Source organism: Desmodus rotundus, chromosome 9 (assembly GCF_022682495.2).
Source record: "Desmodus rotundus isolate HL8 chromosome 9, HLdesRot8A.1, whole genome shotgun sequence".
NCBI classification, from domain to species: Eukaryota; Metazoa; Chordata; class Mammalia; order Chiroptera; family Phyllostomidae; genus Desmodus; species Desmodus rotundus.
In genome coordinates this window covers 55,458,480-55,477,750 of record NC_071395.1, presented here as the reverse complement: position 1 = coordinate 55,477,750, position 19,271 = coordinate 55,458,480, and the positions used below count along the sequence as shown (strand labels likewise).

The 19,271-nt window shown below is 45.6% G+C and overlaps 1 protein-coding gene across 3 annotated transcripts in view; it reads right to left on the bottom strand.

Moving 5' to 3' along the window:
* DPYSL2 (dihydropyrimidinase like 2) overlaps window positions 1-19,271 on the bottom strand; it is a 124,156-nt gene that overhangs the window by 67,816 nt on the left and 37,069 nt on the right. The window contains exon 1 of one of the 3 annotated variants that reach the window (XM_024560894.4): window positions 3,114-3,459. The exons of 1 other annotated variant lie outside the window; for it this stretch is intronic. In XM_024560894.4, coding sequence (XP_024416662.1) covers window positions 3,114-3,152 — 39 coding nt within the window. In that variant the 5' untranslated portion in view covers window positions 3,153-3,459. Of the gene's footprint in view, window positions 1-1,720; window positions 1,772-3,113; window positions 3,460-19,271 lie in introns of those variants that run through there. One more of the 3 variants, XM_045195691.3, reaches the window with a different exon arrangement.

The following is a 19,271-nucleotide window of genomic DNA, read 5'->3' as shown; positions in this document are numbered from 1 at the left end:
TCGGTGACCTTGGTAAGCCTGTCTGTGGCAACCTATTCATCACCTGAGTCAGAACATACTGGTAAAGCTCAAAGCTTATCACAGATTTTAAAAACAAACCAACCAAAAAGGCCTCTTTTCAAAAGACAATAGTTTTTAAATGGCTTCAGGCTAAACTTTATTTAAAAAAAAAATACACTCGCATTCAGGGAAGTCAATTCTTGGCAAGCTTTATGTCAGGAAAATTAACCAAAAGTCTGTTGTCATGGCAAATGCAAAACAAACACACTTGGTTCCACCACAAGTTTTCAGTTCAGTGTACTCATTGTATTTGCACTTCATTTTGAGGTATATCACGGCAATTGTAGCAAAGAGAAAAAAACACTTCAAGTATGCACTATTTTAACTATTAAGCTGTTAAGGAAAAGGTAAAGTGTTATGATAGAGTAGAGGAGATGGCAAGTCCTAAAATCTGCCACCGCCATAAAGTGTTGATGCGCTTATCATATAATTAGCAGGAAAATATATATATGATAAGCAGCACATGAGGGCCAGGAATGCAATGAAAATGTTACACTGTGAGTTACCTCTATCCTAAAGGCTGCTGGTGGAATGGAATGTTCAAGTCCTGCGTACAATGGATACACACCTGTGCTATTCCATAATGGATTGAAATGTTACAAGTTAAGGCATAGACTGCCCTCTTAATATGCAAAATATTTCAAAGGAATGGCATTCATCTTGACAATGGTTAAGTCAAAATTGTTACAAACCAAAGCTCTCAGTAAGTGCTATTTATATTTAGCACCTACCAAAAAAAATATTTTAACAAATCAGTAATAAAAAATATATAAACTATAAGGTTTTTTTACACAAAAGTACACCTGTGGATTTACAAGGTATTTATTGTTTAACATAATTTTTTTTAAAAAACATTAAGATCATTTAAATTCTGTACACTTCATCCTGCTGTAGACTTTTGCAAGTCAAAGGGACTAAAACAGTCAACAATACCTGCACTTGTATAAGGTAAATGTAAGAACCTTTACAAAATCCCATCGTGTACACCATGTCACCAAAGCCTCAAAACAAACCAGGGAGGTGGATGGAGCCAGATTCGTAACCCCGTGACACATAAAGAAACTGAGGCACAGAGCAGTTAAGTCATTTGCCCAAGGTCACCTGACCCAGTACACTTTCCTGTCTACACAGATCTCCCCCTCAGGATGCAGCTTTGACGGGATAAATCCTGCCGAGGAGGCAAGAAGACCTGCCCTTCACTACCTGCTCCCTCATTCGCTGCGGTACCTGTCCCAGCCATCACTGTGAATTCCTCAGCCAACATCACACCAAGAAAAAAATGAAACATCACAGCCCTGTTCATTCCAGTGCCTTCTAGAAGGCTCCTTACATAAGAAGCTGGCCATGATGATGGAAGGAGGGAAACCATGCTAATAGGTCCTCCACAATGCGACCCGATTTTTTTAAGGGTAGAGGGGGCGCTCTTTTAAAAATCGGTCTTGTTTGCTTTTTTTTCCCCCTCCCAACAGTGTCAAAATGAAACTGCCTTTTTCATTCACGCAGACAGCAGATTATCTGAGGCTGGCAGCAAATCTGCTCTCCACCCCTACTCTCCAGACTCCTTCCTCCCACCAGAGAATACAGAACGTCGGGTACCCAGCGCCCGGCCCTTTGGGATCTTGGTTGGGTCTTTGGCCTTCTAGAAAAAACTAGTACCCACCCTCGCTGTACAACAGCCTTGCTCGGCCTATAAATTCCTCTTCAGCACACGGTCCCTCCCCCGTGCATTTTTTTCCACATCTCGCTCCTGCGGATGGGTGTGCCTTGGTGCATCCAGGGGAAGCAGAGGTGCCTGTGGCTAAGGAGGAAACCAGAGCAAAAGCGCGCCCTCATCCAGCCCTGCACGTCTACTTTTCAAAGATTCCTTCGCTCCCTGCCTCAGCCCTGAGTTCTACCCAGCAATCAGCTGACCAATTGCAATTGCACATCATTATATAACAATGAATTTCCCTCGCGTTCCACCCTCCCTCCGCAAGATTTCATTTGGAGGAAGTACAGAACTACGACTGGCGAAATTTTTTCCAGGAATTAGATGGGGAAAGGATGGGCACGGTGGAAGCAAGAACCTGCGTTCATCGCTTAAGCATAGCCAGTTCATTGCGTAGATGTTTTTCTAGCGATTTACAAACTAACCACACAAGTCCCATAACTGCACGGACACCTTCAGCCACCGTGATCATTGTCTGGCCGAAGCCGGGACGGGCCATCTGCTCCGCGCGACGCGCAGCGCCATTACCTCCCGGAGCCCGGCTCGGCGCTGTCCCCAACGCCCACCCTCCCAGCCCGCTTTGTATGCGCCAACACGGACGCCTCCCTGGCTGCAGAAGGGGCAGAAAGACACAAGAAAGCAAGCCCAGAGCCCTGCCAGGGTTCCAGCCCAGAACCAGAGGGCGAAAAAGCCAAAAGCGCCACCAAAAACCGGTCCCTGATCAACAAAAAGCCCACGCCTGGCCCCCACCCTTCTCTGCTCATCACCACGTCCCCGTTTCTTCCTTCCCGTTTCCACAACATCCTGGTACACCCTGCCCTTTCAGCATCCCGCCGCTGTCATTACGCCGCCAGACTGAAACCCGCTCCTTTTTCTAAGGAACCAGAGGAAGGCTCCAGAAAGCCCTTTATGGAGGGGGCGGGAGACACAGGATGAATCCATTTCCCATCTCCCCATCCAGCTCCTGGAGTCCAGCCTCGCAGCACGCAGCCCAGAGAACAATATCTGAGCTTCAACCGTGCATATTCAATCTGGCATCCATTTGCTTACACCCCGCAGGCCAGCACTGCAGCATCTCACTCTGACAATAAAAGGATACAGGGCTCTGGCGCGCTACCCAGGACGACCCGGGTGCACTCACGCTCCTATTTTAATGCCTCACAAATCGTGTGGCTTATATTTCTATATGATTGCGTCTCACACCACCATGATCGCCGTCTTCAGCAACAGGGAAAAAAAAGTTGGGTCCCTTTTCCTCCCCCTCCTTTGAAAAAAAAAAATCCTGAGACGTTCTGTCCCACAAAAGGTTGCTGGCCGACCGCAATTTCCCAAGTACCAAACTCACCGTGATGCGTGGAATATTTTTCTTCCCCTGATAAGACATTTCTCTCCTGGGAAAAAATTAATTTCAAGAGGGCAGCTTTAAATCAAAAATTGCCAGGAAAGAGTTGGAATTTTTTGCAGGATTTAAAAAGGTGCAACAGCTTAGCGAGTCTTGCTGATAGCAAAGTCCACAAGCATAAGGGATAAATGCAATCCTCTGTCTCTCTTTCTTCCTCTGCTCCAACACAGCCCCAGCTAGGGCGGAAAAAAAAGAAAGAGGGAGAGAACAGGAGGGAAGGGGGTGGAAATAAACTACAGCAATAAAAGCCTCGGTTCAAGTCGGCCAACGCAGCGCATGCGCCGCCAGCCACTCCCTTTCCTCTCAGGACTGAACCATCCGCTTCGAGAGAGACGAGCCCTGATTGGCCACAATCGTGGGATATGCAAATAATGCAGGAGGGAGCACGAGCGGCGCGAGAGCGCGAAATGCTGCAGTGTGCGGCGAAGGGCGGCGGCCCGGGCGGGCGCCCGAGCTGGGAGCGCGCCTTTCGCGCCCTTTCTTTGGGCCAGGATATCGGGGACCGTGGCTGGCGGCAGCCGCAAAGGCAGCTTTGGCAACACAGGGATAAGGGAGGGGTGATCAGGAAGAAGAGGGGGAGCCCACCCTAGAGTCGGTGGGCTTCCGTGCAGCCCGAGCGGCACACACCCGTCTGCGCGCGCCCCGGTGGGTGCTCGCCCGCGCGCCAATCCGCGGAGGCCGCCGCTGCAGCCCCGCGTGGGGTGACTGCGCCGAGCCAATGGCTTCGCTGGCGGCGAGCGCGCGACTGCACCGCCGGCCGGCGCCGCGCCGCCCGGGAGGGGCGCCGGAGCCCTCCTCACGCGGCCCTTGCCTTTTGCAAAAGCTCGTGCGGCCTCCGCCCAAAAGTCGATGGGGGAATTCAAATGGCACCGGGCAGGCGGGGGAGGAAGAGGGGCAGAGAGGGAGGGGCGGTTGGACCTCGGCCTATGAGCTGCAGGGCTCCCCGAGGGCGGGGACGGCGGGCCCCGGGAGAGGCTGGAAAAGTAGCCCGTGGGCAGGCGGTGGACTGAAGGCAACGCTGCCTTGGCGGCTGGGAACGGAAATCTGAAGTAGGGGAGGGGGGCTGCTGGGGAAGCCGGTAGTCAGCCACTGGGATGGACAGCCCTGAATAGTCCTTGTGCCTAAGGCCCGCAAGGAACTTGGGGGAGGGGCCTCAGCAGCCTCTTCTCGAGGCGAAAATGGCCCAATTTAGTGACCCGTTCTCTTCAATAGTCACTCCCATCTAGACACATTTGGGTGTTGCATTTCGCTGGTGTCTGCAGAACTGTTGAGAAAAATCTGTTGGAATCACAGCGCCCAAAGAGCCCAGAGAATTCACAGCACTATAGACGGGCCTCCACACTACATAATGAAGCAGAAAGCTAAATGATCTGGAGAAGCAAGAGGAATGAAAGAAAAAGCTTATGTCCCAAAACACGGGGAAACTGAGTAGTGGAGAAAGCCTCCTGGAATCACTTATAAATACAGGGGAGTCTTGACTCCTCCATCAGAGAGTCTTCTCACTCTTACAGTGGGCATTCAAGGCCTCTTTTTGGAGAGCACGATTGAACAGGCCTGGGACCCTTGCCTTTGCAGTCCAAGTCGTGCTCTGATGCTCTTGCTTTAGAATCCCTGTGAAAGAAAAACGGGGTCCAGTTGATCCCAAGCAGTCTACCAGGGGTCATCTCTTTGGAAATTTCCCCCGGCAGGTGCAAGGGCTAAAACCAAAGGCAGCCATGGTTTTTTGGGCTTCTCTGCTTCACATCAAGCAATAGCTAGAATTCCTACATAATCTACCATCCAGCAACCAAGGAAAAAAAAAGCTCTTTAATTGGCTCACACTTGCTCATCAAAGATTAGCCAGATGAATACAAAATAATCCTAGGTTTCCTGTGGGTCCACCTTCTACTGTCTTTTTGCATCTGGCCACTTTGGATGATGGTTATCTGTCCAGAAGGTGTGAAATGTACATTTTCACTCCTTTTTGGGTAAATTCTAAAGTCCCAGAAAGGGGCTGTGAGGCATGAAGGAAGCTTCTGGGCTGATTAATTCTTTCAAGTTCCAATCAGCTATGCATCTTGAAAATAAAATAGAAGCACCTTCCCCTCCAACCATGTGATGTGCTAAGAGAAAAGTGAATTAAAATACCAGCCAGTATTGGTACCAGCCTGTAGGGATTCAAGTCACAAATCTGAAAACACACAAAATGGGCCTTCCTAACTGTGAAAGCCAACAGTAGATTCCAACTTGTGGGAGGTTGGGGGGTGGGAATGAGAGTAGGGCAGCAGGGGGTCACATGTCCTATTAAATCATAAGATAAATACCACTTGGCAAGCAAGTGAATAAAGAGATTCAAATCAGTTAAAACAAAATAACCTCTAATTATAGTTTGTTTATATTCTTGTTATGTTTTCCTGCTGCTGAATTGTTTGATCTTAATGGTTTTAACTATATCTTGCTAATTGCCAATTTGCCACTGAATATTTTGCTTTGCAATGAAAACTCCCAAGAGCTTGTCTTATTGCTAATAGACATTGATAAGAGGTTCTTAGTCCATAACTGACATTCCCACTCACGAATATCCAAAGATAGAAGGTTTAAAGAGATTGGTCTGTTCTGACTAGAGAGAGCCTAAGAGTATTTGGCACCTAGGAGATAGCAAATAATTTTAATGGACTCCGGAAAAGAACTGCCTGCAATCTGCGTTTCTTGCCATGCTTACGGGTCAATGCAATGTGGTAAAGTGGAGGAGGGGAGGGGAGGATCTTCCACCCACTCTGCACTGATAAATTTGTTCATATACTCTACTTTTCATACTGCCTTTAGACAAACATCCCATGAAAATTTCCTGTAAAGTTTCAGATCATTATCCCTCTACCAAATATACAAACCTATTTGCAGGTATGAGTTTTCTGAACTTTTTAAAAATTAAATGCATGTCAAACATGAAAAAGCATTATAAGATGGCCTATTCCACATTATGACCTCTCCCGATTCCCTGCCTTCCCATACTTGTCCCCCAGCACCCAGAAAGAACAAGGTGTGGTGACTAAATGACAGTTGCTTCAAGAAATGGTTCTCTGCCTGGCATTCTGAGTGGTCTGCAGGGAGGGAGAACCTGCATAAACAGGTCTGTGAGCACAAGGAGTGAGTTCTCTACCCAGGAGCCTGTCAGGCTCTGACCACAGACTCCTTTGCAGCTTCACCTCCCATCCCGGATGCCCACACCTTCATCCCCATGCTCATGGGTCATGCAGACACACATCAGCACACACTGCCCCTTCTCAAATCTGTGCCCTGCCCTGTGCCGCCCCCTTCACCTCCCTCTCTTTCCATCAACACTTCCTCTAAAAGTGAGCTTCAATATCACCTCCTGGATAAAGCCTGCCCCCATCCTGCCTCTTAAAGTCTGGTACAACATCCTGTATTCACCTCGACTGTAACATACATCCCACCATATTGTAATCATCTGTACATTTCTGCTATTGAAGCCTGACTCCTAGAAGCTAAAAGTTTGCATTCCTCTTTTTATAAGAACCAGCACACTGCCTGATCCATTGGGGGGGAAGGGGCGCAATATTTGGTGAATAAATAAATGCTCCCTTTGCTAAGACAAGAAAAACAGGTTCTTCCATGTCACCATCATGGTGGGCTTTGATGTTAACAACTTCCCCAACTCCAGTGTTTCTCTTAGCACTGTCACTTTGCTGGCTCCTCCTTCCTGGCAACCCAGCTCCTCTCCTGCAAGTCCCCAAAACTTCATGTTATCATGCAGCTTATTCTTCCTTGCATGGCTGTAGCTCCCTGCATTTTCAGCTATACCTCCCCTAAACAAACTGCCATGTAACATAAGCCTCAGAAAACACAGAGAGCCTCCAATCCTAAAATGAGCTTCAGAATTGCCCAAGGCATCTCCAGTAATTCTTTTCACAGCACCCATTTTTTTCCCAGAGTTTCCTAAGCCTCTCCTCGTTTTTTTTTTAAATATATTTATTGATTATGCTATTACAGTTGTCCCATTTCCCCTATTCACTCCACTCCATACTGCCCACCCCCTCCCTCCCACATTACCCCCCCCCCACTATAGTTCATGTCCATGGGTCATACATATAAGTTCTTTGGCTTCTACATTTCCTATACTATTCTTACCCTCCCCCTGTCTATTTTCTATCTACCATTTATGCTACTTATTCTCTGTAACTTTCCCCTCTCTCTCCCCCTCCCACTCCCCTGTTGATAACCCTCCATGTGATCTCCATTTCTGTGGTTCCCTTCCTGTTCTAGTTGTTTGCTTTTGTTTTTAAGTGTGGTTTTTAATAACTGTGAGTTTGCTGTCATTTTTACTGTTCATATTTTGTATCTTCTTTCTCTTAAATAAATCCCTTTAACATTTCATATAATAAGGGCTTCGTGGTGATGAACTCCTTGAACTTGACATTATCTGGGCAGCACTTTATCTGCCCTTCCATTCTAAATGATAGCTTTGCTGGATAGAGCAATCTTGGATGTAGGTCCTTGCCTTTCATGACTTGGACTACTTCTTTCCAGCCCCTTCTTGCCTGTAAGGTCTCTTTGGAGAAATCAGATGAGTCTTATGGGAACTTCTTTGTAGGTAACTGTGTCCTTTTCTCTTGCTGCTTCTAAGATTCTCTCCTTCTGCTGAATCTTGCCTAATGTAATGATGGTGTGCCTTGGTGTGTTCCTCCTTGGATCTAGCTTCTTTGGGACTCTGAGATTCCTGGACTTCCTGGAAGTCTATTTCCTTTGCCAGATTGGGGAAGTTCTCCTTCATTTATTTGTTCAAATAAGTTTTCAATTTTTTGTTCTTCCTCTTCTCCTTCTGGCACCCCTATGATTCGGATGTTGGAACGTTTCAAGATGTCCTGGAGGTTCCTAAGCCTCTCCTCATTTTTTTGAATTGTTGTCTCTTCATTCTTTTCTGGTTGGATGTTTCTTTCTTCCTTCTGGTCCACACTGTTGACTTGAGTCCCAGTTTCCTTCGCATCACTATTTGTTCCCTGTACATTTTCCTTTGTTTCTCTTAACATAGCCTTCATTTTTTCATCTAGTTTGTGACCAAATTCAACCAATTCTGTGAGCATATTGATTTACCAGTGTTTTGAACTGTGCATCTGATAGGTTGGCTATCTCTTTGTTGCTTAGTTGTATTTTTTCTGGACTTTTGATCTGTTCTTTCATTTGGGCCATTTTTTTTTTCTCTTGGTGCACCTGTTATGTAAAGGGGCAGAGCCTTAGGTGTTCACCAGAGTGGGGCAATACTGCTCTCTCTGCTGTGACACTGTACCTGGGGAAGGGGTCCGATAGGGAGCAATGGCGCCTGCTCTACTCTCTGCCGGATTTCAGTCACTCCCTCCACTACCCATAATCAAACTGGGCCCCTCTATTGCTGATTCTGGAGTGGGAGGGCTTGTGCATGCTCTAGGCCCCTGTGGGTCTCTCCAACGACCTCTCCTGTGAGGCTGGGAGTTTCTCCTGCTGCCTCCTCAACCCCCACGGGCGTTTTCAATCAGAGGTTGGAGGCCTTATTTCCCTGCGCTGGAGCCCTGGGTTGCGTGGTCTGTTTTGCTCCCTTGGCAGTTCCTCCCAGTTTGTCTATGTGCGAATGTGGGTCCGCAGCGTCTGGTAGTTGCTGCACTGCCTGCCCCCTTCCCCACCAGCTGCCGCCTTGTCATGAGTCCTCTCTGCCCCTGCCTGTCTCCACCCCTCCTACCAGTCTGGATTAATTTTTCCTCTTTATCTTCTTGGTTGTTGGACTTCCATACAGTTCGATTTTTTGTCAGTCTCACGGTTTTTTTGAATTCTTGTTTCTTCATTCTGTTCCAGTTGTATGCTTATTTCTTCCTTTTGTTCCAAATTGTTGATCTGAGTACCAGTTTCCTTCCCTTCACTGTTGGTTCCCTGTACATTTTCCTGTATTTCACTGTATTTCCTTCATTTCTTCCTTCATTTTGCAACCGAGCTCAACAAATTCTGTGAGCATCCTGATTACCTGTGTTTTGAACTCTGCATCAGACAGGTTGTCTATTTCCTTGTCGCTTAGTACTTTTTTCTGGAGTTTTGATCTGTTCTGTCATTGGGGCCATATTTCTTTCTCTCAACACACCTGTTATGTTGTATGGGGGCTGAGCCTTAGGTGTACACCAGAATTGGACAACCCACTTTGTGCGTTGTGGCAGTGTCTGTGGGGGAGGGGTCAGAGAAGAAACAATGCCACTCACTCACTCTGCTCTACCCCACTTTCCAACCAACTCTCCTGTGGGACTGGCAGTTTCTACCAGCTTCACCACCCCCAGAGTGTTTTACAGCTAAAGGTTTTGAGTCTTTAGTTTCCCAATCAGCCACCCCCACCCTGCTCAGGTAGTCTGCTGCCTTGCCACGGGAACTCTCCACCCCTGCTACCAGTCTGGATGAATGTTTCTTTACCTCCTTGTGTCAGATGTCCATGCAGTTTGATTTTCTGGCATTCTAGGTATTTATTGTTTTTTTTTTTTATTTTAATTTTTTATTGTTATTCAATTACACTTCTGTGCCTTTTCTCCCCATCCCTCCACCCCACCCCAGCTGAAACCCCTACCTCCCCCACCTTCACCCTCCCGCTTGATTTTGTCCATGTGTCCTTTACAGTAGTTCCTGTAATCCCCTCTCCTCACTGGCCCCTCCCCACTCCCCCAAGACCATTGTTAGATTGTTATTAACTTCAATGTCTCTGGTTATATTTTGTTTCCTTTTTTTCTTCTATTCATTATGTTCCAGTTAAAAGTGAGATCATATGGTATTTGTCCCTCACCGTGTGGCTTATTTCACTTAGCATAATGCTCTCCAGTTCCATCCATGCTGTTGTAAAGGATATAAGCTTGTTCCTTCTCTCTGCTGTGTAGAATTCCATTGTGTAAATATACCATAGTTTTTGGATCCACTCGTTTGCTGATGGGCACTTAGGTTGCTTCCAGTACTTGGCTATTGTAAATTGTGCTGCTATGAACATTGGGGTGCACAGGTTCTTTTGGATTGGTGTTTCAGGGTTCTTAGGGTATAATTCCAGCAGCGGAATTGCTGGGTCAAAGGGCAGTTCCATTTTTACTTTTCTGAGGAAATTCCATACTGTTTTCGACAGTGGCCTCACCAGTCTGCATTCCCACCAACAGTGCACTAGGGTTCCCTTTTCTCCGCATCCTCTCCAACATTTGTTTGTGGATTTGTTTATGTGGGCCACTCTGGTGTGAGATGGTACCTCATTGTGGTTTTAATTTGCATCTCTCTGATGGCTAGGGATGCTGAGCATCTTTTCATATGTCTCTGGGCCCTCTGTATGTCTTCCTTGGAGAAGTGTCTGTTCAAGTCCTTTGCCCATTTTTTTAATTGGGTTGCTTGTCTTCCTGGACTGGAGTCGTGTGAGTTCTTTATATATTTTGGAGATCAGGCCCTTCTCTGAGGTATCCTTGGCAAATATGTTTTCCCATACTGTTACTGCACTTTGTAATTTAGTGCTGTTCTCTTTACCCATGCAGAAGCTTTTTATTTTGATGAGATTCCATTTGTTTATTCTTTCCTTTATTTCCCTAGCTTTAGGGGACATGTCTGTGAGGATGTTGCTGCGTGGAATGTCTGAGATTTTCCTGCCAATGTTTTCCTCTAGGACTTTTATGGTGTTACAGCTTATATTTAAGTCTTTTATCCATCTTGAGTTTATTTTCGTGTATGGCGCAAGTTGGTGATCGAGTTTCATTTTTTTGCACATAGTTGTCCGATCTCCCAACACCATCTGTTGAAGAGGATATTTTTGCTCCATTTTATGCTCCTGCCTCCTTTGTCAAATATTAATTGACCGTAAAGACTTGAGTTTATTTCTGGGCTCTCTGTTCTGTTCCATTGGTCTATGTGCCTGTTTTTATGCCAGTACCAGGCTGTTTTGATTACAGTGGCCTTCTAATACACTTTGATATCAGGTATTGTGATCCCTCCTGCTTTGTTCTTCTTTCTCAAAATTGCTGCAGCTATTCGGGGTGATTTATGGTTTCATATGAATTTCTGAAATGTTTGTTCTATATCTGTGAAATATGTCATGGGTACTCTAATAGGGATTGCATTGAATCTATAAATCGCTTTGGGTAGTATGGCCATTTTGATGATGTTAATTCTTCCAATCCATGAGCACGGTACATGCTTCCATTTGTTTGTGTCTTCCTTAATTTCTTTCTTCAGTCTTGTGTGATTTCCTGAGTACAGGAAAAGGAGGTCTTTTACCTCGGTTACGTTTATTCCTAGGTACTTGATTTTTCTTGTTGCTATATCAAATGGGATTTTTTTCTTGATTTCTGTTTCTGCAGTTTCATTGTTGGTATACAGGAATGCCTTTGATTTCTGAGTATTGATTTTGTATCCAGCTGTTTTGCCAAATTCATTTATTAGGTCGAGTAGTTTTTTGGTGGAGTCTATAGGATTTTCCATGTACACTATCATGTCATCTGCAAACAGTGACAGTTTCATTTCCTCCTTTCCAATTTGGATGCCTTTTATTGCTTTTTCTTGTCTGATTGCTGTGGCTAGGACTTCCAATACTATGTTGAATAGGAGTGGTGAGAGAGGGCATCCTTGTCTTGTTCCTGATCTTAGTGGGAAAGCTCTAAGTTTTTGTCCATTGAGTGTGATGTTGGCTGTAGGTCTCTCACATATGGCCTTTATTATGTTGAGGAATGCTCCCTTTATTCCCACTTTGCTGAGTGTTTTTATCAGAAATGGGTGCTGTATCTTATCAAATGCTTTTTCCGCATCTATTGATATGATCATGTGATTTATGTCTTTGCTGTTGTTGATGTGATGTATTATGTTTATTGATTTGTGAATATTGTACCATCCTTGCATCCCTGGGATGAATCCCACTTGGTCATGGTGGATGATCTTTTTTAATGTATTGCTGGATGCGTTTTGCCAATATTTTGTTGAGAATTTTAGCGTCTCTGTTCATCAGCGATATTGGCCTGAAGTTTTCTTTCTTCGTTGTGTCTTTATCTGGTTTTGGGATTAGGATGATGCTGGCTTCATAAAACGAGTTTGGGAGTCTTCCATCAGTTTGGATTTTTTTGAATAGTCTGTGAAGGATAGGGGTTAGCTCTTCCTTAAATGCTTTGTAGAATTCTCCTGTGAAACCATCTGGTCCAGGGCTTTTGTATGTTGGCAGTTTTTTGATGACTGCTTCAATTTCATCTGCTGTTATTGGTCTGTTCAGGTTTTCTGCTGCTTATTCACTCACTTTTGGAAGATTATATTTTTCTAGAAATGTGTCCATTTCACCTAGGTTTTCAAATTTCTTGGCATACAGTTCTTCCTAGTAATTTCTTACAATCCTTTGTATTTCTGTGGTATCAGTTGTAATCTCTCCTCTTTCATTTCTAATTGTGTTTATTTGGATCCTCTCTCTTTTTTTCTTGATGAGCCTACTTAAAGGCTTGTCAATTTTGTTTATCTTTTCAAAGAACCAGCTCCTGGATTCATGGATCCTTAGAATTGTGCTTTTAGTCTCTATGTCATTTAACTCTGCTCTGATCTTTGTTATTTCCTTCCTTGTGCTTGCTCTGGGCTGTCTTTGTTGTTGTTCCTCAAGTTCCTGTAGACGTAGGGTTAGGTTGTTTGTTTGAAATGTTTCTATCTTTTTAAGGTAGGCCTGTATTGCTATGAACTTCCCTCTCAGGACTGCCTTTGCTGTGTCCCGTAGGTTTTGGGTTGTTGTGAGTTCATTTTCATTTGTTTCCAGAAAGTTTTTGATTTCTTCCCTCATGTAGTTCTTGACCCATTCATTGTTTAATAACATGCTATTCAGTCTCCATGATTTTGAGTGTTTTGGGTTTTTTCCTTTGGGGTTGGGTTCTAGTTTCAGTCCCTTGTGGTCAGAGAAAATGCTTGATATGATTTCCATTTTCTTGTATTTGTTGAGGCTTGCTTTGTGTCCTATCATGTGGTCTATCTTTGAAAATGTTCCATGTACACTTGAAAAGAATGTGTATTTTGCTTCTTTGGGATGAAAAGCTCTATATATATCAGTTAAGTCCATTTCACCTAGGGTATTGTTAAGTGACAAAATATCCTAATTGATATTTTGATTGGAAGACCTGTCCATTTTTGACAGTGGAGTGTTAAAGTCCCCTAGTATAATTGTGTTGCTGCCCTTATCTTTCTTGAAGTCCTCCAAGATTTTCTTTATGTATTTGGATGCTCCTATGTTGGGTGCATATATATTTACAATGTTTATGTCTTCTTGGTGGATTCTTCCTTTGAGTATTATGAAGTGACCTTCTGGGTCTCTCTTTATGGCCCTTCTTTGGAAGTCTATTTTGTTTGATATGAGTATTGCTACCCCGGCTTTTTTTCCTGTCTGTTTGCTTGGAAAATTTGTTTCTAGCCCTTCGCTATCAGTCTGTGTAGGTCTTTTGTCCTGAGATGGATCTCTTGTAGGCAGCATATGTGTGGGTCATGTTTTCTTATCCATTCAGCTATTCTATGTCTTTTGATTGGAGCATTTAATCCATTTACGTTTAAGGTTATTATCGATAGGTAGTTATTCATTGCCATTTTTTCCTACCCATGTTCCTCTCTCTTTCTCTTTTCCTTCCTTTCCTTAAAGCAGTCCCCTAGCATCTCTTGCAGAGCTGGTTTGGTGGAAGTGTATTCTTTTAGACTTCTTTTGTCTGAGAAACTCTTTATTTGGCCTTCTATCTTGATTGAGAGCCTTGCTGGGGAAAGTAGCCTTGGTTGCAGGCCTCTGGTTCTCAGTTAGAATATTTTTTTGCCATTCTCTTCTGGTTTGGAGCGTTTCCATTGAGAAGTCAGTTGCTAACCTTATTGGTGCTCCCTTGTATGTTACTTCCTTTTTCTCCCTTGCTGCCTTTAAGATCCTCTCTTTGTCTTGGAATTTTGCCATTTTAATTATGATGTGTCTTGCAGTTGGTCTCCTTGGGTTCCTCTTGCTTGGGACTCTCTGTGTTTCCTGGATTTAGGTGACTTTTTCTCTCCTCAGATTAGGGAACTTTTCCATCATTACTTTTTCAAACAGGTTTTCTATCCCTTGCTCTTCTTCTTCTCCTTCTGGTATTCCTATTTTACGGATATTGTTACGTTTCATGTTGTCCTGCATTTCCCTTATTACCTCTTCATTCTTTCTGAGCCTCTTTTCCTTTTCTTGCTCTTTCTGGGTGTTTTTTTCTTCTTTCTTCTCCAGCTCACTGATCCAAACCTCTGCTTCATCAAGTCTGCTTTTCATTCCTTCTACTCTGTTCTTCAGTTCAGAAATTGTATTCTTCATTTCCTCTTGGCCCTTGTTGATAGTTTCTATGTCCTTTTTCATGTTGATATAGTTTGCAGTGAGTTCATCGTAGTTTCCCTGTAGTTTCTGGTAGTTCTCTGTGAGCTCAGTGAGCTCAGTGAGCTTCCTGATAACCATTGCTCTGAACTCAGTATCTGATAGTTGACTTGCCTCTTTTTCAGTTAGCATTCTTTCTGAGGCTTCCTCCTTTCCTTTCATTTGGGAATTGTTTCTTTGTCTTCCCATTGTTTGTGAGACTCTTCTTGTTAGTCTCTGCTTCTTAAATTGATCTATTCTGACTCCCTGGGTTTATGGTATGAACTTCTATGGTAGAATGCCAATGGGATTCAGTGGTGCTATCTCCTTAATCTCCTGTGCTCACTGGTCTTGAGCTGATGTTTATGGGTCTAACAGGGTCTAACTCTGGTCTTTTCAGCACTCCGGGTTTTATTGTCTCACCTGTGGGAACAAGAGAAAGGGGGGAGAAAAAGAAAAAATAAAGGAGAAGGGAAGGAGGAAAAAAAGGAATAGAAAAGGAAAGGAAGGAAGGAAGAAGGATTAAAAAGAAAGATCGGAGGCAAGATAAGAAGGAATTTTAACAAAAATTAAAACAAAAGAATAAATAAAAGAAGGCAGAAAGAAGGAATAAAAAAGGTAAAGGATGGAAGGAAGAAGGAATAAAAAAAGAAAGAAGGACAGAAAGGAAGAAGGAATTCCGGGGGAAAGGAGGAAGAAAAAAATGTCTTCTGCTGGCTTTAAGCTGGTCAGGTTAGTTCTGCTGGTCTTCCTGTCTATGAAACGGGAAGGGGTGGTTGGAAGGATTGGTTTCACTTTTCTCCCTTCCTGAGCAACACTCTTCGCTGTTGTTCAGCCTCCAGTCCAGTTCCTCAGGGTCCTTCTGCTCCCCACTAGGCCTTTAGTTCACCAGTTGTGCTGTCCTTGAGTTGCACCACTTAGGGGCAATTCACACTCCCCCTTCTTGCTCTTTGCTGTCTTAGATGCTAGGGGCTCTCGGTGCTGCTATGGGGTAGTTCAGCCCCCTACTGGGTCGAGTGTTTCTGGGGAATGCAGTCTCCCCTAGCCCTGCAGCTCCCCTCTGCTGGGTGTTCTGCCTTAGTCCTAGAGAGCCAGTAGGCCCTGCAGGGCTCTGTGCACAGGGGCTAGGTAGGAGTTGTTCAGAACCGGTGCTTTTAGGTGTGGTCACTTGCAGACAGCCAGGCCGTTGATCAGCCGATCTGCAGCTTTGGGCCTGAGTTGGGCGGCCAGCGGGTCCGCCATTTTGGGGCTGTGCGTGGGGCAGCTAGCCTCTGCTCCCGGTGCGCACCCAACCGAGGTTTCAGGTGTGGGTGGCCAGCTGGAGTTTCAGTTGTGGGCCCCCAGTCCACTAATCTGGGTGCGCGCAACCGGGCTTCAGGTGAGAGCTGGGGCTGCTTATCCCGCATTCACCATCCTGGGGCTGAGTGGGGAGGGGCGCCAGAGGCCGCGGCTGCTGTGGAGAGTTCTCTAACTAGCCACTGACTGCCTCTATTTTCTTTTTCTTTTTGAGAAATTCTTCCTATTCAAGCCCACCTGGTCCAAACAAGCACCTGGCTGCTCACACAGCTCAGCCTGGCTCTCTCCCAAGAATCCTGCAGCAGACCCTGCACCCGGGCCGGGGCTTCTGCCGCCCTGGTCCCGGCGCGGGTCCCGGGGACCTTATTGTCCTTAAGCACTTTTTTTTTTTGATATATTTATTGATTATGCTATTACAGTTGTCCCATTTCCACCCCTTCACTCAACTCCACCCTACCCTCCCCCTCCCTCCCACATCCTCTCCCTATAGTTCATGTCCATGGGTGATATTTATAAGTTCTTTGGCTTCTACATTTCCTACACTATTCTTACCCTCCCCCTGTCTATTTTCCACCTATCATTTATGCTAGTTATTCTCTGTACCTTCCCCCGTCTCTCCCCCTCCCAATCCCCTATTGATAACCCTCCATGTGATCTCCATTTCTGTTGTTCTGTTTCTGTTCTAGTTGTTTGCTTAGTTTGCTTTTGTTTTGGTTTTAGGTGTGTTTGTTGATAACTGTGAGTTTGCTGTCATTTTTACTGTTCCTATTTTTTATCTTCTTTTTCTTAGATAAGTCCCTTTAACATTTCATATAATAAGGGCTTGGTGATGATGGACTCCTTTAACTTGACCTTATCTGAGAAGCACTTTATCTCCCTTCCATTCTAAATGATAGCTTTGCTGGATAGAGCAATCTTGGACGTAGGCCCTTGCCTTTCATGACTTGGAATATTTGCCAGTCCCTTCTTACCTGTAAGGTCTCTTTTGATAAATCAGCTGACAGTCTTCTGGGAACTCCTTTGTAGGTAACTGTGTCCTTTTCTCTTGCTGCTTCTAAGATTCTCTCCTTATCTTTCATCTTGGCTAATGTAATTATGATGTGCCTTGGTGTGTTCCTCCTTGGGTCCAGCTTCTTTGGGACTCTCTGAGCTTCCTGGACTTCCTGGAAGTCTATTTCCTTTGCCAGACTGGGGAAGTTCTCCTTCGTTATTTGTTCAAGTAAGTTTTCAATTTTTTGTTCTTCCTCTTCTCCTTCTGGCACCCCTGTAATTCGGATGTTGGAACGTTTCAAGATGTCCTGGAGGTTCCTAAGTCTCTCCTCATTTTTCCGAATTCTTGTTTCTTCATTCTTTTCTGGTTGGATGTTTCTTTCTTCCTTCTGGTCCACAGCATTGATTTGAGTCCCAGTTTCCTTCGCATCACTGTTGGTTCCCTGTACATTTTCCTTTGTTTCTCTTAGCATTGGCTTCATTTTTTCATCTAGTTTTCAACCAAATTCAACCAATTCTGTGAGTGCCTTGATAACCAGTGTTTTGAACTGTGCATCCGATAGGTTGGCTATCTCTTCCTCGCTTAGTTGTATTTTTTCTGGAGCTTTGAAGTGTTCTGTCAATTGGGCCTTTTTTTTTTTTTTTTTTTTTTTTTGTCTTGGTGCGTCTGTTACTTAAAGGGGCGGAGCCTTAGGTGTTCCCCGGGGCCGGGTAATGCTGGTCGCTGCACTGTGATGCTGTATGTGGGGAAGGGGCCGAGAGGGAGTAATGGCGCCCGCTCCACTCTCGGCTGGATTTCAGTCACTCCCCCTGCTACCCACAATCAAATTGGGCCCCTGTGGTGCTGGTTCCCAAGTGGGTGGGCTTGTGCACACTCTAGGCCCTCGTGGGTCTCTCCAATGACCTCTCCTGTGAGGCTGGGAGTCTCTCCTGCTGCCACCCCAACCCCCACGGGCATATTCAATCAGAGGTTTGAGGGTTTATTCCCCCCCGCCCCCCCGCGCTGGAGGCCTGGGTAACGCGGTCTGCTTCGCTCCCCGCCATTAGTCCCGGTTTATCTCTGCGCGAGTGTGGGGCCGCAGGGTGCTATCTGCCGCTCTGCCTGCCCTATTCTCCGCCACTCTGAGTCCGGCCCTCTCGGTTTATCTGTGCATGAATGTGGGGCTGCAGGGTCTGCTAGAGGTCTGACTGCCTGCCCCGTTCGTCCCACACTCCGCCAGTCTCGGTCCCGCCACGGCAACTTGAGTGTTCCCCGCCCCAGCTGCCCATCTCCACCCCTCCTACCAGTCTGGATGAATGTTTATTTTTTATTTCCTTGGTTTCGGACTTCCTTGCCGTTCAATTCTCTGTCAGTTCTGGTTGTGCGAGGAGGCACAGTGTGTCTACCTACGCCGCCATCTTGGTTTTCCTTAAGCACTCTTCTTACCATCTGATCTTTCAATGTCCTCTATCTTTGGTCTCCGATCTTCATATATGCTGGAATACCATTGGCTGTTCGCTCTGTTCCTCAGATCAGCTAGGTGTTTCACTGGTGTTGAGGGGAAGTGCACTCTGCTCCCACCTATCTCGCTGCCATCTTCCAGAACCCATTTTTTAAAGCCTCCTCTCTCTACCCTCTCATTACTCCTTGTGCATGCCTATATCATACCATTTACCATAAAATACCACCTGGACTATACTGTCCTCATCTATACCGTCACTAAGTGAGCATGACTTTCCTTCCATTTAAAGTTGGAGTTCACAGAGATACAAAGTCTGTCCAAAGTCTTACTCATGTCTTACCCTCAGATAGGGGTGAGGGTCCAGGAAGGTTGGGCCGCATGGATGGGTGTCTGAGTGAGGGTTTTCAGTCAATATTATTAAGAAGTTTGTTCCATGCACCCTGCCAGGAACTGGGGGTAGGAAGATGGAGTGCTGTCACTCGGGTGCTTCTGGCTGGCAGCTGCTTTCAGTTCCTCAGTGCCCTGCACAGTGTGTGTCCTACCAGGGACCAGGCTGGCCACTGCACTTGGTTTCATCTTCCCCCTTTGGGAAGCAGAAGTAACCATTTCTGCTTCTGTGGCCTCTGCAGAAGTGTAACACTCAGGATGTCAAAGAGCAAAGAAACTCCAAAACAGAAATTGCTGACAGAAGGAATGGAGCCTAGATGTGGCAAAGAAGAGAAACCCTGAGTCCCCACCTTGAGGCAGTACTGACGCCAAGGGCTGTGGCCTCAGATGCAGCCTGCAGAGAAGTTAAAATTAACACGGTGGTCAAGAGAAAGTACCAGAATTCTTTGCTAAAAGCTGCAGGCATTGATTAGAACACTTGAGTGGAAAGTGATGCCTTCGTCCCTGCAGATGGAACCAGGCCACAACGATCATTTTCTTTGAGCATGTAACTAACTCTAAAGGGGCAGCGTCTGCAGGGGGACAGCCAAGGGCAGATGGGTCCAACATGCCTGCCCACAACACTCCCCCACTGATGCATCCTTAACCAGGGGG